This window comes from Ctenopharyngodon idella, chromosome 4, assembly GCF_019924925.1.
Source record: "Ctenopharyngodon idella isolate HZGC_01 chromosome 4, HZGC01, whole genome shotgun sequence".
Lineage (NCBI taxonomy): Eukaryota > Metazoa > Chordata > Actinopteri > Cypriniformes > Xenocyprididae > Ctenopharyngodon > Ctenopharyngodon idella.
In genome coordinates, this window is record NC_067223.1 from 159,246 (window position 1) to 187,166 (window position 27,921).

The 27,921-nt window shown below is 39.4% G+C and overlaps 1 protein-coding gene across 3 annotated transcripts in view; it reads right to left on the bottom strand.

The window, feature by feature from the left end:
• The window catches only part of LOC127511505 (copine-8), a 174,512-nt gene that overhangs the window by 6,842 nt on the left and 139,749 nt on the right, over nucleotides 1-27,921 (bottom strand). For all 3 annotated transcript variants that reach the window (XM_051892342.1, XM_051892341.1, XM_051892343.1), the window contains 6 exons: nucleotides 21,952-21,998; nucleotides 21,066-21,247; nucleotides 20,178-20,305; nucleotides 7,323-7,425; nucleotides 6,352-6,409; nucleotides 5,910-5,983 (listed from right to left, as the gene is read on the bottom strand). In XM_051892342.1, coding sequence (XP_051748302.1) covers nucleotides 5,910-5,983; nucleotides 6,352-6,409; nucleotides 7,323-7,425; nucleotides 20,178-20,305; nucleotides 21,066-21,247; nucleotides 21,952-21,998 — 592 coding nt within the window. The remainder of the gene's footprint in view (nucleotides 1-5,909; nucleotides 5,984-6,351; nucleotides 6,410-7,322; nucleotides 7,426-20,177; nucleotides 20,306-21,065; nucleotides 21,248-21,951; nucleotides 21,999-27,921) is intronic.

Sequence of the window (27,921 nt, forward strand, 5' to 3'; positions counted from 1 at the left end):
TGGAGCACCAAAAATATTCTCGTTGCTTTATAATATTAATATTGAACCACTGTACTCACATGAACTGATTTAAAAATGTTTTTAGTACATTAATGGATCTTGAGAGAGGAAATGTCATTGCTGGCTATGCAGGCCTCACAGAGCCATCGAATTTCAACAAAAATATCTCAATTTGTGTTCCGAAGATTAACGAAGGTCTTGCGGGTGTGGAACGGCATGAGGGTGAGTAATAAATGACATTATTTTCATTTTTGGGTGAACTAACCCTTTATGTAATATAGTTCATAAACAGAAAATTGTAACATATGTTGTAAAACGGTGCGGGCCCTTTAATAGCAGTTTCTGTTTTGTTTTTAGAGAAGAGTGAGAGGGAGGGCAGAGCGAACGTGTTGTTGCGACCGGAGCACTGTTATATGGCTGTACTGTTAATCGCCGTTCAACTATAGAAAACAATAAATCTTCTGACCAAATCAAGTTCTAATTTGTTTACTCACTATAGCCGCTGAACGAAGGGAAAGGGAGTTAACCCCGAAGTTTAAATAGAAAGCTACTTCGGCCCTGGAGCAGTGAAAGTCTCCCCTGTTATCTCCGACCACGATCAGGGATAGAGCAATAACGGTTAACACTGGCGACCCCGGCAGGACCGACGCGGATATAACGGTAGCAGCGGCAGTGGTGAGCGCACAGCGAAATAACCCGTGGAATAAGCCGGAGCGTGAGCAGTAAACATTGCAGTGCTGTACTGTACAGCGCTAAAGAGTTAGCCAAAATGGCGGCTTCCCGTCCACATCTCGTCACTGAATGTAAACAAAATTCACTCGAAAAAGTGACCAGCCATTCTATCCGTCCAATGTCATTCACTGCAGTGAAGGAAACTGACTGTTTGCAAATAAGAAACGAAAATGAGGGGCATTATAATTTTTTTTCTTGTGATGGACAGATGGATGCAAATGCAAGTGAAACCTGTTACATACCCACTCAGCCATTGAAATTATCGGACACTAATCCATTTGAAGTTGATGTTAAAAGAGGCTGTTGGGCAGATGTGCGATGTAAAGAACCATGCTCCCACATATATCATCCTGGCAGCTGCACATTGGCAAAGCCATTAACTGCCACTCTGGCAACTCCAAGTACAAACCCCTTTACTTCTGCTTATGTAGGGGATTTCATTCATAGCACTCCTATGCCCAGCTCACAGTTGCACACCCCGTGCTGTAATTCACTTAAGCATATTAAATATGCTCATCCATTGCATCGATGTGATAATGCCACCAAGCCATTAGAACACTCTCTCCCCATATATGAGCCACATAAATCACACGTGCGGCAGCCACATTCCATATACTATCAGGCTTCCTCTGAGAGTGAGGATGACTATGACTCTTGAGAGAGAGTCCCCACTCTGCACCCTGGCCAATATGATGGTACCACCCCGTGGAGGGAGTTCCTTCACCGGTTTGAGAGCTGTGCCAAGGCGAACCGTTGGACTGAAGAGACCAAGGCCATTTAGTTAAAGTTCTGCTTGATGGGTGCAGCTGGGGCAATAGTCCATAGGAATCCACGGTCGGCTCAGTGGAACTACAGCCGTCTGGTAGAGGAAGTCGAAATTGCCTATGGTCCCTCTTCAGAGCATGCTGCTGCAGTAGCCATTGAGTTGAGACAACGTGTTCGCAAACCAGGGGAATCTCTCCATTTATTAAGGGATGACATATATGAAAAGGTGTCAGTGGCCTATAGTGATAGGACTGAAAGAGAGCAAGATGGCATAGGTGTAGAAGTTTTCACTCATGCTATTGGGGATACGGAGATCATACAGAAGTTATTAGAGAAGCGACCACTCACACTAGCCCAAGCCTACGACATTGCTCGCCGTTATGAAACCACCAAGCGAGCAGCGTCACACGTCACCAGCCTCACACATGCAGGTGTACATGGCCTGTCCGAACGGAAGCCCCGTACTGCTGTGGTGAGGGAAGGAGTTGAAAGAGGGGAAGCAGAGGTTGTAGGGACCACCCCAGCAGTGGGTTTTAAACCAACTGTACCTGAACGCCAGCGCATGTTAGCCTCACGGAGAGTCTATAAGGACATTAAGTGGGAAGAAATACGTTGTCATAACTGTACAGGGATCGGCCATATGAAGAGAAATTGCCCTTCACCTAGGAAAGCAACCAGGTGTCAATCTTCGGCTGTTGCCCACAACAGCTCAGAGCCCACTGCGATTCATTTTAAAACTCACAGTCAAGAAATGAGTATTCATCTGACCATCCATGGACTAGATATCTGTGCCGTTTTAGACAGCAGAGCACAAAAGAGTGTGTTGCCCTTACGACTTTATGATGCCATCCACCCCGACGCAAGGACCCCGCTTCAGCCATCAGTAGTGGAGACACTACTAGTTGTTGGGCCTGGTGATATTCCAGTAATCGGTGAAGTGTATGTTCCGGTCCAGATAAACAACCAGCAAGTGAATGTACACTTTTTGGTGGCTGACGTTGCGAGTCAGGAGGCACTCCTGGGTCATCCGTTTCTCACTCAAGCTCGTCTTGATTTCGGAAATAACTGTATCACACTCTTTGGAGAGGAAGTACCCTACTTCCAAGTTATGGGCACGTCAAAGACACGACAGTGAGAGTGGCCAGGACAGTAGTGGTTGAAGCTGGATTGGAATATGTAGTCAGAGGCAACACCCATCTTAAGGACCACATCAAAGGAGAAGTGATGTTGAGCCCTACTAGGGGCTTCGTGGAAAAATATAAGGTACTGGTTGCTCGTGTGCTGGTGGAAGCCCAGCCCTTCAAAGGTATTCCTCTTCGCATCTTTAATCCTGGAAATACAGCTGTAACTATTAGGAGGGGGGCTATTGCGGGTTTCCTCCAACCTGCTGAGGCCTTGGAGCCTGCCAGTACTACAGCCAGTGCCCAAATGTCGGGCCAACCTACCGTTCCACAGCATTTGCAAGAGCTGTATGAACAGAGTGCAACTGAACTTAATCCAAACGAACAGCTCCAGCTGTCCCAATTGTTGCGCACCTATGGCAGTGTATTTTCGACTGGACCCGGTGATTTGGGCTGAACCAGCCTGGTGCAACATGATATCATGACTCAGTCAAGAGCTGCTGTCAAGCAACCTCCATGTCGGATGGCACGAGAAAAGCAGCAGGATGCTGACAAACAAGTAAAGCAGAGCCTGGAGGTTGGTTTGGCCCGTCGCAGCCATAGCAGCTGGGCCTCACCTATAGTGATGGTACGTAAAAAGGATGGCACTTACCGTCTCTGTGTGAATTATCGTGCTTTAAATGACTGTACCATCAAGGATGCGGGCTCCATTGCCCCGGATCCAGGACACACTTGACACCCTCTCCACTGCTAAATGGTTTAGCACATTAGATCTCGCCTCAGGTTATTGGCAGGTTGAACTGACACCGCGAGCCCATCGAGCTGCAGCCTTCTGTACCAGGAATGGACTGTTTGAATGGAACGTTATGCCTTTTGGATTGTGTAACGCTCCTGCAACCTTCCAAAGGCTAATGGACCGGGTGTTAGCTGGCCTTCAGTGGGAGACATGCCTTGTGTACTTGGATGACATAATTGTGCTGGGCCGTGATGTGCCAGAGATGCTGCATCGTCTGGGTCAAGTTTTTGATAGGTTGCAGTATGCTAATTTAAAACTGAAAAAACAACATCCAAGATGGCGTTTTGGTCAGGCAGTTCTATTGCCTGGATGATGTCCAGTTTTACCCACAAATAGTGTTACCCCGTGTTTACCAGCCTGCAGTCATGAAGCAGATGCATGACGAACCGATCGGCGGACATTTTGGAGTCGAGCGCACAGTGGCACGGCTCCAGACTCGATACTACTGGTACCGGATGAGAGAGGATGTCACCCTCTGGTGTCAGACCTATTTAAGTTGTTCGTCCATGGCTAGGCCCCGTAAGACACCACAGGCTCCTATGGGAAGCGTCAGAGTAGGAGCCCCTATGGAACGTGTTGCACTGGACATTATGGGGCCACTGAATGAGACGGTGCGACAGAAGTCTTATGTACTGGTGATACAGGACTACTTTACGAAATGGGTGGAAGCCTTTCCCCTGGCTAATGATAAAGCTGAAACCGTGGCTGAAGTTCTTGCTTCAGAGTGGGTGTGTCGTTATGGGGCGCCACAGGTGTTGCACAGCGACCAAGGGTGAAATTTTGAGTCTGAAGTGTTTCAGAAAATGTGCTCGCTGTTTGGCATTGAAAAGACACGCACCGCACCGTTTCGGCCACAGTCGGATGGCCAGGTGGAACGATTAAATTCCACTCTAAAACAGATCTTGGCAACAACAGCTGAACGCTGCCACTGGGATTGGGATCTTATGATTCCTTATGCAGTTATGGCCTACAGAGCAACCAAGCACAGTGCTACTCACCTCACCCCTAATTATATGATGTTCGGACAGGAGGTGAGTGAACCAGTGGATCTGGTAGCCGGTTTACCCCCTCACTCTGACATAGTTTCTACTGCCCCTGAGTATGTCCTACACCTCCGACAACGCCTTGAGCTGGCACATCAGGTCGCCAGAGATGTGCTCGGTGAGTCAGTGGAACGGGCAAAGAAACAGTATGACAAGAATTGCTGCCGCACACGGTTTGAAGTCTGTGTGGTACCTCATTAAGGGCACACGGAGGGCCAAGAACAAAATCAGGAAATTCCTTCCCTCATACAAGGGGCCATTCTTCATCCTGGGACAGCTGGATGATCTTGTGTATCGCATACAAAAGGGGCCAAAGACTAAAGCAAAGGTAGTTCATCATGATCAACTGAAACCCTATCGTAGTCGTGAACCACTGGACAACACTTGGGCTATGGAGCTGGCCGGGACCTGGGCACCGGTGGAGGTGCCACCCCCTGTCATTGACATAGATACTGCAGACCTGGAGCTGTCTGGCCTATTTTCCAACGCAGGAGAGGAAAGACCATCCAGCAACACTCTAGATCCAGCAGGGAGCGCTACTGCCAATGAAACCTTGCTTCCCCTCAACCCTCTCGACATGGAATCTTCTTCCACCGAGGATGCTCAGGACAGTGGGGGTGGTAAAACAGAACCACTTCCCCAATGGCATCATAGGCCGAAATGCAGACTGAGACCTCCTGACAGGTTTGGTGAATGGGTAGCTCACTGAGTTGATCAGGTTTATGGACCGTTCCAGAGATAAAGGTTGTCAGGCAATGCTTAAAGTACACTGTTTATTTTAGTGATTGAAGTTAAAGAGTTATTTCATAGAAAAAGTGTTATAACAGGAAACTGCTTCCTGTAAACTTGGATATTTCATTTTGAATTGTTCTTATATGCTCCGGTTGCCTAGGTGTTGTAAATAACTAACTAATGACTTGGACTGTACAAGATGGACTGCCCTAACCCCATGCATGGACTCTTAATGCAAATGAGGACTGTGCACGTTAAGAAAAATGCTGGAGTGGCATTGAGTTAAACAATTGCCATCCAGAGTGGAGGTAGTGTTGTAAAACGGTGCGGGCCCTTTAATAGCAGTTTCTGTTTTGTTTTTAGAGAAGAGTGAGGGCAGAGCGAACGTGTTGTTGCGACCGGAGCACTGTTATATGGCTGTACTGTTAATCGCCGTTCAACTATAGAAAACAATAAATCTTCTGACCAAATCAAGTTCTAATTTGTTTACTCACTATAGCCGCTGAACGAAGGGAAAGGGAGTTAACCCCGAAGTTTAAATAGAAAGCTACTTCGACCCTGGAGCAGTGAAAGTCTCCCCTGTTATCTCCGACCACGATCAGGGATAGAGCAGGAACGGTTAACACATAGTAATTTTAATTAGTCCTTGTCCTTTTTGTGATGTCCCTGTATTAATGATGATGGTTTAATGCTTGAAAAACTTCAGATGTGTTATTATACCTGTACGATGTCTCTCTCAGCATATCTGCCCCTCGATGAGATTCTGACTTCATCACCATCCAACTCGATCATGGCTGAAGACAGAGACAAAAGATAGGAAACATGCATGACCAGAAATATGGTTACATGAGTAAGCTGTGTTTGAGTGCCTGTGATTGTGTGTGTTTTGAGTATTTTAGTCTTGTTTCATTCAGGGAAACGGCTGTCACATTACATGCTCATTTACTCTGCAGTAGTACACAATCCTTTTATCCGCTCAAGCTCAAGACCTGAGCATCACTATAATGCAAACAGCACATCTAGGCAGTAACGGGGATGTGTTGTATAGATAAAATGAGTCGAATACAAAAATGAGGATAAAAAGAAAATATAAGCAAAATGAAATCTATAATATGAGTCTAAATACAAATAAATAAATAAATAAAAAGCCTCCTCTTCTTACCATCAAACTCGGCTGGTCCAACTCCAACGATAATAATTGACATGGGAAGACATGCAGCCTGGAATGATGAAAAAAAAAAAAAGATAAAATAAAAATTTACCATAACCAATATGTTTTTTTTTTTTTTTTTTTTTTAAATCTCCCCAAAATCTCAATTTGTAAATATGAAAAGCTTAATTAAATGACTTATTAACTACCTGTCATGATATTGACGTACACTGAAATAAGCGCTTTTTTATAATGGTTTAATTGAAAATCATGGGTTCTGGATGAACTAGTTTTGTTCAGTTTGTCTAAAAGCAAATAACAATTCCTATAGAAAAAAAGAAAGAAAATGAAACAAATGATCTTATTTAAATAGTATTTTTGCTTGACACCAGAGTGTTGATGTGTAGAACACATCCTAGCTAGCTTTACTGACAGCAGAAAATATTGTACATTTAATTTATTTTCTTCAGGACATAACAGAAAATATGATGCATATTTGACATATATGATGCATATATAAGACATCACAATAAACATTGGGTAATAAAATGTTCTTAATAAATAAATTAAATCAAATAAATTTAGTTTAACAAATTACAGTATTTTTTTTAAGCTGGTCCAAAGTATATTTTTTTTCAGTGTAGAACATGTCAGATATCTAATACATTTCGTGGTCTATATAAATAGTGATACAATAAATAGTTCTATATTTACCTATAAAACCACTTAGTAATGTAAATAGTAATGTATTAAATAGTAATATGTTTAAATATATTTATTTATATTTCTAATATACTATATTTAAAACTGCACAAATAAGTGTTCTTAATACAATCCACAAAACATTTTTAAGTTCAATCAATATAGTGAAAACTGCAAAGACCCACACAGAACATTTATTTTTAAGAGTGGAATTTTTAAGGTTGATCAAGAGCTAAAGACTACATGAGCAGTCCATGGAGTGTAGTAGACCGAACACCCACATTAACGATGGACTCCTTTGTCTGGGCCATATCTGATATCACTCCATCCGTGATGATGAGCAGGACAAAGTACTGTGATCCGTCCTTTACTGAAGCTGCGTATCTGCACGAAAGAGGATATTGTTACATTCAATAAACATCTCATTACTGGGGGATATGCAGTCAAAGCCTTTGGATTGTAATATAATTTTGCTGTATTACTACACTGCAGTCTGGCATCCCAATTATTTCCATCAGCTTATGAGGTAAATAAAGTACTCAAAAGCAGTAATATCTTTAGAGACACAAGCAAATATATTCTACACAGTTAATTTGTCTGTGGTTGTAACAAACCTTTCCTCTGATACAAATGAAGCCAATTATTAAATGCACATTAATACAACATGCAGCAATATGTGAGCATACTATTTTACTATTTTTACATGACATCTCTTTGTAAGTACTGTGTAATTCTGGTCGACTTAAGAAATGTGTGTGTGTGTGTGTGGGGGGGGGGGGGGGGGGGGCAAGTACCGCATGCCAGCAAGTACCGCATGGAGTAGACGTGTTTTTCTGTGTGCTTCATTTCCCTTGATTATTCTTTATTTTTACCAAACATTTTACTGTTAATTTTTGCTCATTATCATCCTTAACGATTGCAGATGATATGACTGAGCCAAAATCAAAGAAAGGAGACAAAGCAACTGAGGATTTAGGTGAACAAGGCATCTGTCAGTCAGGCGACGCACAGGCCATTGCTAGCCCCACGGACCCTGTTAACCTCACTGACGTTATGGAGGCTATCAAATCAATGAACGGCTCCATGAATGAAAAATTTGATTCTTTGGAATCTACGCTGTCTCAGGCTTTGGCAACGCTGTCGGAAGTTACTTTGCGAGTTACGAAACTTGAAAAGGCCAGTGCAGATTATGAGGGCCGCATTTCTGAACTTGAGGCTCGTTGTCGTGACTGGTTCGAAACATGCAAATCTCTGACATCTAAGTTAGATGATCTTGAAGGATGCTCATGGTGGCAAAATAATATCATCATTATAATATCATCAAACTCAGTTTGTTGCCGACTTTCTTGTGCGAATACTCGGCGCCAGTAATTTTTCAAAACCTCCGAAGATTGACCGAGCCCATCGTACGGGCCCATTTATTTGATGACCAATTTGTGTCTTTTTCTTCATATATGTAAACATTTAAAGGGATTTGAGGTGCAGTTCAGCCTTAGGCATCTTCCTATTTTTTGCTTTATTGTTTTTGTAATACTGCTACTGTTTGTTACTTTTCGGCTCCACAGTATATATGTTTATTGTTTATTACTGTTCACCCTTCCGTTAGGATCTGTGCGATTCTGCTTCTGCTGCTAAATTGATGTATTTTGTAAAATGGCACATAATATAACTTCACCACAAGGAGGCGATATTACTTCAGCTAGTTGGAATGTGCGCGGCTTGAATAGTCAGGTGAAGCAAGCTAAAGTGTTTTCGTATTTACGCTCAATTTCAACTGACATAATTTTCCTACAAAAGACACACATTAAACATGGTGAACAGAAGCGCTTACATGTAATTGAATTTTCCATGTATTTCAATCCTTTTTTTGCAATATTATTTCGTAATTCAGTTGTGTTCAAACATATATCCACTTTAACAGATCCTAATGGTCGTTATATTCTTGTCACCGGCTTAATCGCCTCTAAACATTTTACTTTTTTAAATCTTTATGCCCCTAACTACAGCGATCCTGCTTTTTTTCGTAAGGTATTTAATCTTCTACCTTCCCTTACCGATACTCACTTTATAGTTGGTGGTGACTTCAATTGCATATTGGACCCTGTTTTGGACAAATTTCCTGTTCGCTCAGATCCATCTCTTAACGCTATGTCAGTTATTAAACATCTTGCTGAGTCACTGGACATTGTTGATATCTGGAGGCTACACCATCCCACCGATAAGGAGTATTCTTTTTTTTCCCATGTCCATAAATCTTATTCAAGAATATATTATTTTTTTATAGACTCCAAATTATTACCTAACGTCTCTGCATCTAAATATCATAACATAGTGATCTCTGATCATTCTGCTGTTACAGTATCTTTTGATTTTGGTTGGGCAAAGCCAAGTTATAATTGGAGATTTAATGCTCCTTACAGATGTGAAATTTTGCCAGCATATTTCAGATTCCTTGACAGAGTTTATCAAGATTAATGACAAAGGTGATGTTTCCGACTCTGTGTTATGGGAAACTTTTAAAGTAGTGATGAGGGGACATATAATTTCCTATGAGTCAGCAGCAAAGAAACTCAGACAGAAACGCTTAGTGGAAATAGATGTCCGTCTTTATACAGGGATACTGCAGACTCAGATGTTTTAAATGACATTGTCACTTAAATATGAATATAATAAGATTACTTCAGATCAGGTGAATGAGATGTTGTTAAAAATTAAGCAGAAACATTTTGAGATTGGGGATAAACCAGATAAACTATTAGCTCAGCAGTTAAGGGGTTCCTATGCTAGTAGATCTATTCATAGTATTGCTGACAAAGATGGTACAATTTTGTCTAATCCAAAGGACATTAATAATCGCTTTATGGAATTCTATGCAGATTTGTAGGAATCCAAGACTTCTGTATCATCAGAGGCTATTGAAGACTTCCTTCATTCACTTCCCCTTCCAAAATTAAGTGAAGCTGACCAGGAAATGCTGAATGCTGACATTACTATTCAAGAGATACTGGATGCATTTTATGCCTTCCCTAATGGGAAGGCTCCTGGCCCTAACGGTTTTTGTATCGAATTTTATAAGAGGTATGCTGGTAAAATTGCACCCCTTATGTTACGGATGTTCAATCACTCCTTTTGTAAGCAGAAATTTCCTCCTTCTGAGCGCTCTGTTCCCCCCCTGTTGGATTTATTAAATTAATTTAGCACCTTTTCAGGTTATTCTGTTAATTGGCAAAAAAGCGAATTCATGCCCATCAGCAATAATATACATCCAGTGTTCATGCAGAGTCTGCCTTTTAAACTGGCTCTGGACGTGATAAAATACCTCAGTGAGGTCGTCCCCAAGAATCCAAAGGATTTAGTTAAATTGATTTTTTTTGTGCTACTAGACAACTTGAAGCAGGACATAGAAAGATGGAGATCACTCCTTATTATCAATGATCGGCCACATCAATGCAATTAAAATGTGCCCTTTTTCCTACCCAAATCTTTCTTTAAAACTCTTGACTCCATTATTATGCCTTTCATCTGGGGTTTCAAAAGTGATCGTATATCTAAGACTCATGTGTATAAACCTAAACACTTGGGGGGTCTGGGTTTGCCTAACTTTCGTCATTATTATTGGGCAGCGAATTGCAGAATTTTAATGTATTGGCGGGATTATTTTTCATCGTTCAAGCAGACACTCCCCCCTGGCTAGCGATAGAACAAAGTGCCTTTCACTCTTCTCTTTCTGCTTTGCTTTTTTCAGCAACCCTGCTTAGTAAAGAGGTTCCCAAAAATAATTTAATCCTTAATAACTCTATCAAAATATGGCACCAAAATTAGAAAGGTAAACAAGTTACCAAGTACTTCCCCACTTACTTCTATCTGTTATAATCATGCATTTAAACCCTCTCGTACAGTGGTGTAGTCTGGTTTTTTGTAGTGAGTATACTATGATTTTTCCCTCCCAACCTCATACTCACCCGACCCCATAAGCACCACCACCACACTCACTAATGTATATAGTATGCATCTGATCTAGGCTACATGAAATTGAGAGCATTCTGAAAGACTGCTTGTGTGTGTTTTATCAACATGTCAATTTATTATAATCAACAAAAGACTTTAACAGCCAGTGACATTTACAGCTGAAGAGACTGGACTGATTTTCTACTGTTTAGTGTCAATCACCATCTAACTCATCCAGTTAAGATCTACATTTATCCTTAGATGTTATATGAATATGATCCCTGGATCATAGGTTTTATAGGCTGGCAAGTTTCAATGCACATTTAAGAGTGCAAGTTCCAACTATTATTACAAAATGCTGGGTTAAAAACAACCCAAGTGGGTTGAAAATGGACAAACCCATTGGGTTGTTTTAACCAAGCGGTTGGGTTAAATGTTTGCCCAACGTGCTGGGTAGTTTTATTTAACCCAACTATTGTGTAAAATTGCTGTATTGCTTGCTTAAAATGAACCCAAAATATGTTGGAAATTAACATTTATTAATATTAAATATAATAATTAAACAATAAACATTTATTAAACTGTTTATGAATAAATGTTCACCTTTTGATTAATATTGTTGCCTCTAGTAATTATGTGTCTGATTTTTAATTTCCAACATATTTTGGGTTCATTTTAACTTTAAAATTATTTCTACTCCATTTCGTTTTTTGAAATATAAAACATTTAAATGGTGGCTGTCAACTTGACAGATTTATTCAAACATGCATTATATAGGCTATTGAAGAACATTAAAAATTATAATTAATATGTAATATAGTGCATATATTTAGATAAATGTTCCTCTCTAGAGTTCATTTTTCTTTCATGATGTTACGTGACATTGTTTACAAGCTGTTTTATTAACATCTTTCCGCGGTTGAAACACTGATTACGCGAATACACAAGACATGATATGGATTTCATTAAGCTGTATCTTTTAACATACCTTCGGAAGTTCATTCTTGTTAATTTCGCGCTGTAACTGGTATTAAAGCAGAGGAGAGGATCAGTTTACGTGCGCTTCACGCTGCCGCTCCTCTTGAACTGATGAGGCGCTACAGTGATCACAATAAATTAAAGAGTGCCAAACGGTATTTATGTTTTTTTATTTCGTAGTAAAATGGGCAGAATTTGAAATATGAGACTTTGTTTCATGTCAAAAGCAACAAACCACAAATCTTATTGTGGTATTGGATGGTTACGTATCCTCGCGCTTTTTTAAGTGGGTATACGGAAATCCTTGACATTTCCTAGTGGGTATACGGCGTACACCTGCGTATCACGTAGACTACACCACTGCTCTCGTACTGATAAAGTTTTTAAGGAATGGCAAGGCAAAGGAATTTTCAGTGTTAAAGATTTATACATTAATAAGGCTTTTGCCTCCTTCTCTCAACTCAGTGAGAAATTCAGTCTCCCTTCTTCTCATTTCTTCAGATATCTTCAGGTCAGGAGCTATGCTCGAATTAATATTTTAAATTTTGATGTTTTGTCTTCAGATTGTAAAATGTTTGATTTATTCTTAAATTCTCCCAATTCTAGGGGCCTAATATCCTTATTCGTTAATGCTCTTAAAGATGAAACAGACTTTTCCTCCCTTCATTTGAAAGCTGCTTGGGAAAATGACCTGGCGATTCAGATTTACGAGACTGACTGGGATAAATGCCTTTTGTCTGTTTATTCATGTTCTATCAATTCAAGACATCAACTTATTCAATATAAGGTATTACACAGACTTCACTATTGTAAAACAAAGTTTAGCAAATTCTATCCTTGTGTCTCCCCCATATGTGATAAGTGTAAAGCTGTTGAGTACCCTGGCACATCTTTTCTGGTTCTGTGTACAAATTCAGAGTTTTTGGCTAGAAATATTCCAGTTTTTTTCCAAGGTTTATAATTGTGTTTTACTCCCCGATCCAATGATAGCAATTTTTGGTTGGTCAGATTTGCTGGAGTCTCTCGGTTTGAAGGTACAGTTACCTGTTCTATATGGTATGATTGTAGCTAAGAAAGTTATTCTGTTGTTGTGGAAGAAAAATGTTAGGCTTCTCTTTTCTGACTGGCTTACAGCACTCACTTCCACCTTACACCTGAAAAAATGAGATACCATCTCTGGGAACTCTGCAAAATTTGACAAAATGTGGGAACCAGTTTTTTTTCTTTTCTGAAGAGCCACAAGGACTAAAAGACTTACTCAGTTATTTCAGATTTGTAACAGTATTTCTCTATAACTATTTCAATTACACTCTGTAGGATATGTTTGTTTTGTATATCGTCTTTATTTTTTTTATTTATTTATTTATTTTTTTTGTGCTTTATTTTACACATTGCACAGATTATTATATGAAGGGTCTGTTATTATATGTTTTGGCAATCTGTTGTTGTGTTTATCTTTTTCTGTATGTTTGTAAAAAAACCATAAAATATATATATATATATATAAAAAACTTAAACGTAATTTCTCTAATGAATGGTCGGAACTGGAATTGGTGGAATTAATCAACACTCTCATGCACTGTAAAAAACATGATTTTGTAAATAAAAACAAAGATTACTAGAGTATGTTTTAAAGGAACAATTCAGAAACACTGGTGGACATTAAGTGAACTGCTCGCATACATGTTACGCACAAGAGACTGAACATGATTCAAGGCCCCGATACTAGTCACAGCGAAGTTCTTTTTGTTCTTCGCTTAGAAGTAAAAAGAAGTTGGAAATACCTTTGCAGCAATATACTGTTAATAAACAATCCAGACACCATCCAAACATCCATGAGAGTGATGTTTAGATGAATACGTAAATAAGTGCTGTGCGCTTTCATCTCAATAACAAAATAAACACAAAAAAAATGACAGCAGTGAGAAAACAGCAGTTAAGAAAGCATCTGATCTCAGCGATGTGGATATGTTTGCACCAGCTCTGCAATTCAATCTGCATCATTGACACTGTTATGATAGTTTGATTATCAAGTATATTTGAAACTATATAGCTTTGGCTAGATGAGTAAACTAAAAGTCCTTGAAAATGAAGCTAAGACAAACTAAACTGAATGTAATTGTGACACAACCTACTGTAGGAAGTCAGGGTAGGTTTCGGTTTTTTAAGTTCCATTACAATCTTCTCAGACATTTGCAATAAAAAAGCAATACCTGAAAATTCTTAAATATAGTCCCTTTAAAAATATATATTAGATCAATTTTTCTACTTCAAAATTTAATTCAACGTGTTACTTGCTGTTTCTCGGTAATTGTGTAATTGTTCAAGTAAATCCTATACCAATTTATTTTTTTCATCAATTTAATTTATAAAAAACTATTAAATGTTTTGGCAACCTGTTGGCGAATTTGTACGATCTTATCCATACGTTTTCGTACAATCTGCTTATGCCCCACTGAAGGTTAAGTTTAATATGGACCTTCATGCTTAGTTTCTTTCTAAAAAAATGTATGTTTTCATATGAATTAATTTGTACGAATTTGCCACCAATTTGCCAAAAAGTAAAATAGTTGTTTCATCAAGAGATCAGGTTGAACTTATAATGGCAAATCTTTTTATAAAATTTTATAAATGTATTACATTTTTTTATCATAAACAACTTTGGCAGTCCAACTGTACACACATTACATAAATTTACATACACATTTAATAAAAAAATAAATAAAGAGTAAGTTCCTTCTGGTCTTATTATTAGATCTGGATGCATCATGGGTTTATCAGGTCTCTCTCTCCTCCCCCACACACTGTACTGAAGGGTGTAGTTGCTCAGAGCACTGACACTTGACACCCTTTACTAGCCTCCTTCAACTCTCTGTGATTTGTGCTTCAAGCTGGTCTGTGGTGAAATATCTACAGACTTCTGTGTGAGGAGAGAGGATGAAATGGTCTCTGCAAATGTTTACCAGCCCCTGCTTTCTCAGATCAGCTTCGGTGGATTAAAGCTTTGAAACGTAATGTTCCATTGAGGATTTAGAATATGTTGTACACAGAAATGCTCAAAACATTTCTTCAACTGCCACGTTTTCAGTAATAAAAACACAGTGTATGTTAACACCATAACACTAATTTTGTGTTTCTGATGTTTTCTATTTCTGGAACTTTAATAATAAATGGACTACTTGCACTGAGCTTTATAACATAAATTTGATTAAAAAAAGAATTCAGCTCACAGTTTCCGATTATGTGTGTTTTCAATGTGCCTTAGTTCACGAAATGCAAGTGTGTTTGCAAATCTGCGAACACTACTGTGAAGTTTGTAAATTAGATTTGACAACAAGACATTGGTTAATAAACTGAGATTAAATACATAAAGTATATTTGTATTATTTAACATATTTAATTATTGCAGGTTTGTGTAATATTCTGAGTTTTCACTTCACTGTTTTTATTTATGTCAAGGAATACTGAATCTGTTTTTGTGCAAGTGAGATGAGTGAATGCATGCTCACATTTAGTCTAGAAATACAATAAGCATCATGTTCACACAGCGCACACAATGCCTCTGCACTTAAAAACTAAGTAAATTGCGTTACTTATTTACTCAGATAGTAACTCAGATAGTAAAGATATTTTGAAATATCTTTTTAAATTTTAAAATAATGCGTTACTTTACTTTTTACCTGAAAAAAGTACTGTACTCTAAGTAACTCGTGTTACTTGTAATGCCCCCAACACTTGTTATGTTTCCCAATATTTCGAATACAACATCAAAATGTTTGAACAGCTTGAACCAGCCTTATTAAGTTTAAGATTTTGCAAACGCCAAAAACAAATACATGTTTTTAGGCTTTAACTGTTGAGTTTGCAACTATTTTTCAATTTCCCCAGTAACACAGGGCCTGTTTACACCTAGTCACTTCATGTGTTTTCTCTGATCGGATGGCTATCTGATTGTGAAAATACCAGGTGTAAATACCCTCCGAAACGAAACAAAGTCGCAGACGCTCAACACGCAATCATCTTAATTAATTAATTAAGTAATGAGACTATATGATCTTACCAGTGCCGCCTGTTGCTGCGCTTTCTTCTATTGTTGTCTTTGATCTTGAAATTAGCTGATGATAAATAAAATGCAGCTCATTTTTCTTGCTTTCGGTGATGTGAACTCCATTAAATCTGCATATAGCGTGGGAATTGAAGATCAGATTTATATCCATTTTGCTGAGACATTTATGTGGCCAAGTGTAAATGGAATCGTTTTGATAAATCAGATGGCTAATCTGATCAGTAAAAACGCATTAAGTGACTAGGTGTAAACAGGCCCAAAAATGTGCACAGTGCAAAATCCAGGCAAACAGTGCATTAGCTATAAAAGAGCAATATAAAAGCAGTTTATTATTAAACTGCGTCGGCGCGACCTACGGCAAATACACACAGAGAGATTAGAGCGGTGCAGTGTGACAGATCTGTCTTCAGCACAGATGAGTAGAGTGGACACCGCAGTGACTATGTGTGTGTGGAACACAGGGGTGATAATGACTTGATGGACTGTCCTTTACATCCTCAGAAAATCCATGAAATGGACACATAATTAGATACATAGTGTGAGGACGTGTCAGTCCACTGACTGTTGGCTCCCTTTAAACCATAATTAGTGTGGATTTAACATGAGATTTGTGAGCATAGAGGTCTGAAGTGCAATAACAAAACATAATGAGTTTTAGAAACATGTTCAAGTGTAAAAACAACCGCCATATGATGTAATAAATAAGAACAATTTATTAATGTCATAACACCTGTATAAAAGTGTTGAGTATGACTGTCTGAGCAGACCACCGGGATATACTGGATAACATGCACACAGCTACCTAGATTCATCAATTAATTAGTTTCACAGCTGATTCAGTTACTAAATATGTGAAAGAATTATTTTGGTCGCAATATTGCCCAACAACGATAGTTCACTTTTAAGCAGCATTGATTCTAGAAATGTTTTTTTCTTTTTTTTAAATACTAATTACATTACTGTATCACTTTTTTATAGAGGGTAACACTAATTAATTACTTAAGTTTTCAACATTACTGTGGCTTTGGTTTGTAGGAGATGTTTTCAGTAAAAAAAATTTAATTAAAATAGTAAATTAAATACATAGAAAAGTATTGTTATATTTCAAAACATATATTTTTTTTACATTGTAAATTTAGATGCAGTCCATATGTTGATATTGTTCGCCTGTCACTAGACATCACTGTCTATCTAAAAAAAAAAAACTTTACGATACTGAAAATTTCAATGTGATCTCTTTAATTATTCAGCCCAGTATATCTTAAAGGAATGAAAATTCTGTCATTACTTTACATACCTTACTTACTCATTACTAAAATTATTAGTTTTTCTATTATTGCTTGATATCTATGTTGATATTCACTGAATATCTTGACATTCATTCTAGAGATATGTCGGATTTATTAACGAAAGGCTCCTTTGAGTCAGATTTTCAATTAATTGATTGATCCAAAACCAAACCACAAAGTGATATACTGGGGGAAATTGTATTGCTTTATCAATTATCCAATTTTATCCAATTTCTTGACAAAGTGTTGATTCTCTGAGGAAAGAGCTGGTGGTGAATGCTTTGCTCTCTCAATTTATTGTACACTGTAGCAGGCGTTGTTATTATGTGGACGGTGAAATGCGCTTAGGTACTTTGCGCTGCAATTGAAGCATAATGAATCCAGTATTTTACTGCTGCTGATAGAGATGTAGATGCTCAGGTTCTCGCAGCTCCACAAGCTGTTAACAACATCCTTTAGATATTTTATTCTGACCTCTAACAGTGTGAAATAATTTTGGATAATCCTTTGGATTTTAGGAACATAATAAGATAAACTGTTCAAATTCTGATTCTAATTTTTAATAAGACATGAAGCAATAAATGTATTAAAATTTCTAAAATTATTATTTTTATTCTACTTCTGTAAAAGCTGAACCGAGTGCACATTTAGGGTGCTTTCACACTTGGTTCGATTGCCTGGTCCGATACAGAGTTCGATTGCTCCCCCCTCCCCCTGCCCCCATTGGACTGTGTTCACATTATATTGTTTGGGTCCAACTGAGGTGCGTTTGCATCATCAAAGGGAGTTTACACTGGTGCTTGGTAACGACGGCGCAGGAGAAGATGGCAAAATGCATAGTGTTGCTCACCTCACTTTTATATTTTTGTTTTTGAACCACTTGTTTTGTTTCCAAAGCTTCAGTACGTAAAGGTACTTGTGTCTATCTGCCACGAATGTACTGCAAATGCTCTAAAGAAAGCTGAAGGCAAGCAGAAATGTTATACAGCTCTGCTTGCAGTACGCCAGTCACAACTGTCAGGAAAGTGAAACACACATCATACATAATTAATAGCAGTTTACATCCGTGATTTAGTACGACTGCGTACATATCAGCAGCAAACCATACTGGAGTTCACATGAACCATACCCCAGACCACCCTTTTTAAGCGGACTGCGCGGGTGTTTTGGCGGGTGCGCACCCGAGTTCGGAAGACGGCGTTCACATCATCCAAACAAACCAAACTCTGATGTCAATTGAACCCGGGCGTGCACCAAAAGTGCTAGTGTGAAAGCACCCTTTTTGATCTTTGAATACACCTTTTTTTAAAACAGCTCTGTTAGTTACAATGACCTAAATTTTCCTATTTATTGTAAAATTTTCAGTTAAGATAAAAACAAAACAAAAACTAAATTAATTCTGCTTTTTAAAAGTATTAATTGTGATTACTTTATAAACTCAATACAAAGAAAATATTTGCCACATAATATATTCATAAAGTTTTATAACAATGACAATATTAAAGCTGATTAATTCATTTCGAATTAATTGTTTTTTTCTTCCCTTTTACACAGAGCTAAATGAGTTTTAATACATAATATATCTCAATTTATCTCCCTTTATATTTTAGGAAAGGTCTCAAATTAGGGGATTATCATATTTGAGGGTTCATGGCATCAAAAAGTTTAAAAATTCAGAATTTAGGGCCTCGTCCATGCAGTTCGACAAAGTGTTAACCCTCCATCTTATTCTTTTAATGCATGCCTATTGGGTACTTAAAATTCTTGTGTGGCTATGACACAGATCTAATTTTCAGGCCATTGTGCCACATTTATGATAGTTATTTAATGTTTTCCTCTGATCATTTTGGATGATACAGAACAGGGATGATTCTATCTGGGACAGCATAAGATCAAATCTATAGTTGCAAGTCTAGCTCCATGGCTCATTTAAAGTGATTTGAAGGTAATATATCACACCTCGAAGGCCATTTTGGATTGGATTATGTCTGTGTAACTGTAACACACTTTGTTTGGATGATGCACCTGGGGGTTTATGCATGTTTTGAGAATATTTGGCTGTTGCCAATCTCTGAAAATGTGCAAAATCTGCATTGGTTGCTGAATGATATTTCTCAATCAATGCAAGTTGTTGTTTGCTTGCTTCATTTCAGCAACAGAAGAATCATTTGACTGTGCTTTATACCTGCCATCCATCATAGGTTTAATGTCCACCATACATATAAGTCAAGTCAAGTCAAGTCATCTTCATTTATATAGTGCTTTTCACAATACAGATTGTTTCAAAGCAGCTTCACAGTGATAAAATTAATTGACAGAGATTGTTTTGGCTTTACAGCAGCTCTAAGAAAATATTATTATCGATTATTATTATAAAAATATTATAAAATGAACATGGTTTTCCAAGGCTATTTTTATTACAGACATAGTAGCTATGTTAAGTCGCAAGATGGCTCCAATCAACTTCCGCTGATATGAAAAGATAGATGGCAGAGTAATATGAGAGACAGGAAAGTAGAACGAGTATGTTGTGGACAACAGTAAAATTTTTAGTGTAATGGTAAATATATAAAAATACTCCACCATTCAGCCTCGGGATTGAGATTATTAAGATTAAGATTATTTTAATTGCAGTTTAATTATCTAAACTATTGGATTATGGAAAAAGGCCTGCAATGCTGTAGCTGTACAACTATGTGAATGCAAACACTTCAAGGTACACAAGCTCAATTTTGTTTATCGTTGTGTTAACAAAATATATCAGATTACAATTTTCCAGTATGCAATGCATACATTCTTACCAGAATGCTGAAGATAAAAACACAAAATTTGGTTTTGAAATGTTCTGAATATACCTGGCTACATGGTTGATGACAGGCGAGAAGTTGGTGGGACCGTAGAGCTGGACGGACTTTAGACTCTGGTAATATGCTTCCATGACTCCATCAATGCCATTGCAATATGGATTCTGAGGGTTTCCATTCTGTAGGAACATAGAGAAAAATATTGCGAAATCAAATAACGGTAGACATGGAGTCATTCAATGTCTGGTGTAGATGTGACAACTCACAATGGAAAGTTCACATTTTAGAGACCTAAACAGATGTTTACATTCTTTGAAGAAAATGTAAGTGCCACTTGTAAGGTTGCCAGGGTGTTATGTGGTTGCTATGAGGTGTTCTGAGTGCACTGCAACTTGATTGGTGGGATGCTAGGTTGTCATGGGCAGTCACTAAGTGGTTACTTTTTTATCCCAAGTCAAAAGTAGCCCCTATTCTCTATAATATTCTGGTCTCCAGACATGCCTCAGGTTCATCTTTTCAATGCAAGTCTAGTTTCATCATTCATCAATTGTTCTATAATTTTGCTGACTGCACAAAAGCATTCAGTTCACTCTCTCTAAAACACAAAGAACTACTGGTATCATGCAACATCCAATTCGTGTCACTCCATGAGAGTTTTGTTTCTAGGACAGAGTAAAAAGAAAGTATGAGAGATAAATTGAGATGTTTTGGATTTTTTAAGTATAAAAAGAGGCTTGTATTTCCAAGAAGGGATCCGTCAAGTGTATGTCACAAACCCTATTCTGAAACTGAAAGTTTTTTTTTGCTTCATACACATAGTGAGAGAACATTCAGAAACATTGATATCAAAAAACCTTGTGTCCTCACAAACTGGATATCCTGCATATCTACAGTGCATAAAGCTATCGCTGCAGGACAAGTGTTTTAAGAGTTGCTTACCAGGGCAAACTCATGGGATATTCTCCCATCAGGAGGCAGTTTGGCTCCGAAGCCCAGTGCAGGGAACATCTTGTCGCTGTCATAGTCCTGTATGATCTCCCCCACAGCTTTGAGTGCCATGGCGTAGGCGTTGAGCTGATAGGGACTCATGTAATGAAGGGAAGTGGGCTGGGCTGGGTTGCCTGGGAACCGTGTGAAAGAAAATGTGTACTTTTAGTGCAACTTAACCATTTGAAAGGTAAAGCTTGGCTAAACACATTATATAAAGCCTATAATGCAATAAATCATTACATATTCTAATTTTCAATTTTAATTGTCATTTTATTTTTATACTATATTATAATATATTATAAACCTAATCTGCATGTGGATCTGTGTATGTATATGTATATATTGCTGTGTGTGTGTGTATTATATATATATATATATATATATATATATATATACACACACACACAGATCCACATGCAGATTAGGTTTATTAACAGGAAAACAAAAACAAGAGTATCTACAGTGAAACATCAATTGACACTGAACAAGGGAAAGACAGGGTTAGGGTTATAGTAAAATTGTAAGTTTTCCTCTTTTTTACTTTTTTTAGGCTGATATTATGAAAAAAAAACAAAACAAAAAAAAACCTTGTGATGTATAAAAATAGATTTGCCAAGGATGGCCCTGTAATTGAAATGGTTTGGTGGTATTCCCTTTGAATCTGCAAATGAATTTAAAATGCAGGCATCTGTGTATGATCACACAGATCAGAGCTCTTTATCGCATTAAACCTCTCTCATTATGATAGAGGATGGCTATTACTGTCTCTTTTTCATGCCTCATCACCATACATTTCAATAATTTTAAGCAGCCTTTTGATGGAGATGGCACTCACCGTTAGACGCTGTGAAATCAATCGCCACTGTGAAATTAATCTGAGTCCTGCACAAAAAAGAGACAGAGGAAGGTAATGGTTATTTTAGTCATGCTTCAATCTTGTAAACATTAAGATGCTCCTGGTGCAAAAAAAAAGTACATTCATTTAGAAGTGGATATGGTTATAAATAAAGCCTCTTCAGGAGCTTCCCTTGCAAAAAAGAAGTATACTTCAAGTTAATTTTTATTAAGTATATTTAAGTAATGTTCAAGTATATTTTTTAAGTAAACTTTATGTAGTAAGTATACTAATATCAATGTACTAGTAGTAAACCTGTAAGTGTTCATAACTGCTTGGGACTAAATTGGCCCACTTTTTAGTATATAAAAGTATATGTTTAAGTGTACTATAAGTGTAACAGTAGTAAACTTTAAGTGCACAACAAGTTCACAGCTATGTTTCTCATGTGTACTGCATCTGTACTACAAATGAACTTATAAGTATACTAGTAGTTTACTATTTTTTTGATGATCATGTTATTTTACATTTGCATATGCAATCTTCTATCACTTGTTTCTGCTTCTTCTTCACATGTGTTTTGATGTGGAGATTCTGTACTCTTTCAGAAGATGCTTAAATAGCACACCCTACCGTATAATAGTGAAAACATGGAAAGAGTTCAGATACTTTATTATTGTTATATGTTATTATTAATATATTTGTTTTCTTTATAAATCATTATTTTCAGAAAATGTAAGTTTATAAGACAGTATGTAAAACTATATGAAAAAGTAGGCTATTTAGCCTATTGGCTACTCAAGAATACTTAAAATACTTAATTATACTTTTAAGTATATCTCGTTTAAAAGATTTAGTACAAGTATAGGCCCAATATACTGAGATGTTTCTATCAGTATACAGTGCGTACGGAAAGTATTCAGACCCCCTTAAATTTTCCACTCTTTGTTATATTGCAGCCATTTGCTAAAATCATTTAAGTTCATTTTTTTTCCTCATTAATGTACACACAGCACCCCATATTGACAGAAAAACAGAACTGTTGACATTTTTGCAGATTTATTAAAAAAGAAAAACTGAAATATCACATGGTCCTAAGTATTCAGACCCTTTGCTGTGACACTCATATATTTAACTCAGGTGCTGTCCATTTCTTCTGATCATCCTTGAGATGGTTCTACACCTTCATTTGAGTCCAGCTGTGCTTGATTATACTGATTGGACTTGATTAGGAAAGCCACACACCTGTCTATATAAGACCTTACAGCTCACAGTGCATGTCAGAGCACTGCATGCTTCAGCAAGTCCCTGAAAGAGCTTACACAAGTAGAGCTTGCATCTTTTTACAGATGAAATTCTACTTGTGTTTCTGGACGCGATCCTCACCTGGCACAGAGGGATGGTCATGATCGCTATCTCGTGTGTCTGGTCGTTGAGCACACTGAGGTTTATGGATGAGTCATGTACCCACTGCGGGAAGATGACCATCTCGGAGTTGCGATTGAGTGCCTCAAAATCCAATCCTCCACAGATGATCCAATCCTCCACAGAGGGTTGCTTCAGGCAGTGGTACTGGTGATCTGAGGATTACGGTGAGCGCGCTTCCTTCGGGGAACTAACCCCCTAGGATCCCTCCTGCACTCCGCAGCTAGTAGAGCTGCCGAAGAACGTGCTGGACCATCTCAAAGGTGTGTACCAGCCGTATCCTTTGGGGCTCCCCCCGATGATCGGATGTTGATCGCTGCATCGGAGGGTGAGCCAGACTTCTCTGGAGATGACGATTCGGCTTGAGTTGCCTCCTTCGGGAACGGTAGTGTTGCCCGAATCAGATCCAGAGATGATGGATGTGGAACCCTCTCAAAAATATCTCAAAATTCTGCCCAGTTGATAATACCTAGAATATCAAAATTGACTGCTGGCGGTAGATCCTTTTCCTTTTTAGCACCAAAATTTGGAACAGTCTTCCTAGCATTGTTCGGGAAGCAGACACACTCTGTCAGGTTAAATCTAGACTAAAAACACATCTCTTTAATGTGGCATACACGTAACACATTATCTACTTCTATGATTCAAATCATGTAAATTGTTAGGCTGCATAAATTAGGTAAGCCGGAACAGGGAACACTTCCCATAACTCTGATGTACTCGCTACATCATAAGAAGAATGGCGTCTATGCTAATATTAGTCTCTCTCTGTTTATCCTGAGGTTTACTGTAGTTTACTGGATCCAGGCTGTTCCTGTGCTTTGCGTTCGAGGGTTGGGCATATCAGTAAAAGGTCCTGCCCTTTGGGCTCTCACTGTCTCCCCGCGTCTTCACGAAAGTTGTGGAGGGTGCCCTTGTTCCCATGAGAGAACAAGGCGTTCGCATCCTTAACTATCTCGACGACTGGCTTATACTAGCTCAGTTCGCTTATGCAAACACAGGGACCTGGTGCTCAGTCACCTCAGCCAGTTGGGTGTTCAGGTCAACTGGGAAAAGAGCAAACTCTCCCCTATGCAGAAGATCTCTTTTCTCGGTATGGAGTTGGATTTGGTTGAATGGGACAGCATGTCTCACAGAAGAATGTGCTCAGTCAGTGTTGAACTGCTTGAATACATTCAAGGGCAGGACAACGGTCCCACTGAAATTCTTTCAGAGGCTCGTGGGGCATATGGCAGCCACAGCGGCAGTAACCCCGCTAGGTTTGCTTCATATGAGACCGCTTCAGCATGGCCGAGTCCCGAGATGGGCATGGCAACGCAGCACGCACCGAGTGGCAATCACTCCGGCGTGCCGCTAAGGCTTCAGCCTGTGGTCGGACCCTTTGTTCCTTCGGGCAGGAGTGCCCCTAGAACAGGTGTCCAGGCATGCTGTGGTGTTCACAGATGCCTCTGCCACTGGCTGGGGTGCCACGTACAACAGGCATGCAGTGTTGGGTATGGACGTGCCCCCAACTGTATCGGCACATCAACTGCCTCGAGTTGCTAGCAGTAGGTCTTGCACTAAGCCGCCTGAAGAGGTGGTTACAGGGCAAAGATGTGCTGGTCCGTATAGACAACACTGCGACCATTGCGTACATCAACCGTCAAGGTGGTCTACGCTCCTGTCGCATGTCGCAACTCGCTCGCCATCTCATATGGAGTCAGAAGCATCTGAGGTCGCTTTGGGCCATTCATGTCACAAGCTGCACTCCCGGGAGAGTGGAGAAGCAGCAGACCCTGTTTTGTGGGTCAGAAATGCTTGATTCATTGGCTCTTAAATATTTTATGTGTGTTCTTCACTTTAGGAGGAGGGAGATACAGTGGAACCTGTTCGATCAGAGCTGTGCTTTCCTTCCTGCAGCATGGGTTGGAGCGAAGGCTGTCTCTCTCCACCCTCAAGGTTCATGCTGCTGCAATATCTGCGTATCATGACCACATAGATGGCAAGTCAGTCGGGAAGCACGACCTGGTCATCAGGTTCTTTGGGGGGTGAGACGGTTAAATCCTACTCGACCTTCCTCCATACCCTCTTGGGACCTTACCCTGGTGCTTCGAGCACTTCAGATTGCTCCCTTAGAGCTTTTGCACTCAGTAGACTTAAAGATTCTGTCTATGAAGACTTTGCTGCTGATCGCACTGGCCTTCATCAAGAGGGTAGGGGACCTATAGGCTTTTTCGGTTGACGAATCGTGCCTACAGTTCGGGGCGGGTGACGGTACTGAGCCCCCGGTCCGGCTATGTGCCCAAGGTTCCTACCACTCCCTTCAGGGACCAGGTAGTGAAGTGCTGCCCCTGGAGGAGGCAGACCCAGCCCTGACTTTGCTCTGTCCGGTCCACACTCTGTGACTGTACATAGACAGAACTCAAAGCCTCACGACCTCAGACCAGCTCTTTGTCTGTTATGGAGGTCAGCAGAAGGGAAAGGCTGTCTCCAAGCAGAGGATGGCCCACTAGATAGTGGACGCCATCGCCTTGGCTTACCAAACACAAGGCGTGCCCTGCCCTCTCAGGTTGCGTGCTCACTCTACGGGAGCTGTTGCATCCTCCTGGGTGCTGGCTAGAGGCGCCTCGCTGACAGATATTTGTAGAGCTGGTTGGGCGACACCTAACACGTTCGCTAGATTCTATAGACTTCGTGTCGAGCCGGTCTCCTCCTGTGTTCTCACCTCAGCCAGTCAGAGACACACAGAGGCCCCAGCTTAGTGTTGGCTTGCTGCGCGTTTCATGCGTTTTATTCTCCAGAGAGTCCCTACAAGGCAGACCCTGTTGAGTCCTCCATCACCCTCGGCAGCTGGACGTGGTGGAGCATCTGGTGCCAGGCCTATACTCCGCTGCTGTGGCGTTTAGGGATTCCTATTCATCGGGTCTGTCCAACATACGTCGAATGTGACCGACTGAATGGGAATGTCTCGGTTACAAAGGTAACCCTCGTTCCCTGAAGGAGGGAACAGAGACGTACGTCCCGTCGCCATATTCGCTGTACCCCACTGCGCGCCGGGTCATCTGCTCAGCTCCTCAGTGAAAACCTAAGGAATGCTTTGCACCTGCTGCTCATTATATACCCACACTGCATGGCAGAGCAGCTGCTGCAAATGACTGCATGCCAATGTGGATTGGCTTGTTTTAGTTACACATGAAGTGGCTTCTCTAGCGAGATTCGTCGGTCTGTCCGACGTACGTCTCTGTTCCCTCCTTCAGGGAACGAGGGTTTCCTTTGTAACCGAGACGTTTCTTATTTTTATTTTAAAAGAAGTATACTAATATCACACTTGAATAAACTTCTTTTTCGTAAGGGTTATAAGGGTTATAAGGAAATGGATAAATTGAGCTGTCATTGCAAGCAAAAAAAGACCATAAAAAAATTATGTAAAAGGTAAAGATAAAAGGTACAAGACATTTGCATTATGTACCATATTTTTCAGATTATGAGTCACATAAAAATCGCACACATTTGGAGAGGTACAAGAACACAAGTTTATTTGTATAGCTCATTTCCCACACACCAGTAGTTTCAGTTTCATTTTAAATATATATTTTTAGGCCTGATGTTTGGGGGGAAAACTCGCTTTATGCTTAGAGTATTGTGTTGTTAGCTTAGCAACATGCTAACTTTTCACTCTAATATGATGTTGAATCCAATTTGGTTTGTGTGACCGATCCTTTAGAAAGTAGTTGCCTATGTAGAGTGTTCCAAATCACTACCTTTTGAGGTTCCATATCAGTTAGGATGCTTCTTTATAAGGTAGCTGCCTATGTAAGCAGTAGATGGCAAGATTTCAAGCAGTAGAACAGATTCAATAGAGTGTAGAACAATGAATTTCATGAGGTCTGCCCTGAGTCTGAGATGTATGGTCTTTCAAGGATATTAAGGCATCAGAAATGGGTGGTTGTTATATGCATGTGTGCAGGATACATTGAGCTGAGATGGGTTTGTGTTTGCTGGGACATTGAGACAAGCAAACTAATAGCGTAAGTACAGATCTGTCTCCTCTCATTAGACTACTCTCATTACCGAGGTTACAGCTGCAGACACACACACACACACACACACCGCCAAACTAGAAATGCACAAATATGTGCAAGAGTGTGTATCATCCTATCCGCTTGATAATTAAGCATCCCAGCGTGCCTAAAACTATAACCACAAACAACATTATTTTCATAAATCAGCAATAAAAATGGTCAAGTAAACATGAAGTACCCAGACTGGAACTAGTTTGCCTGTAGTAGCTGTAGTAATGTTTCTGGGACAGATATAATATGACCTTCATATAACAAAGAAATCAATTGGATGTATTACAGAACCAATGTACCCACACAAATGTCTCTTGAGAAGAACTAGATGGCATTTGTATGTATTTTAGGCACATTTTTAGCTTAGTACCATGCTAACACAAAGCCCATTAGGAATCAAGTGTTGTGTACATTGCATGACTGGTCCATGACTGTTTTTAAAGTTCACACGAATGAAGAGACATTTTGAAGAATACACACACACACACACACA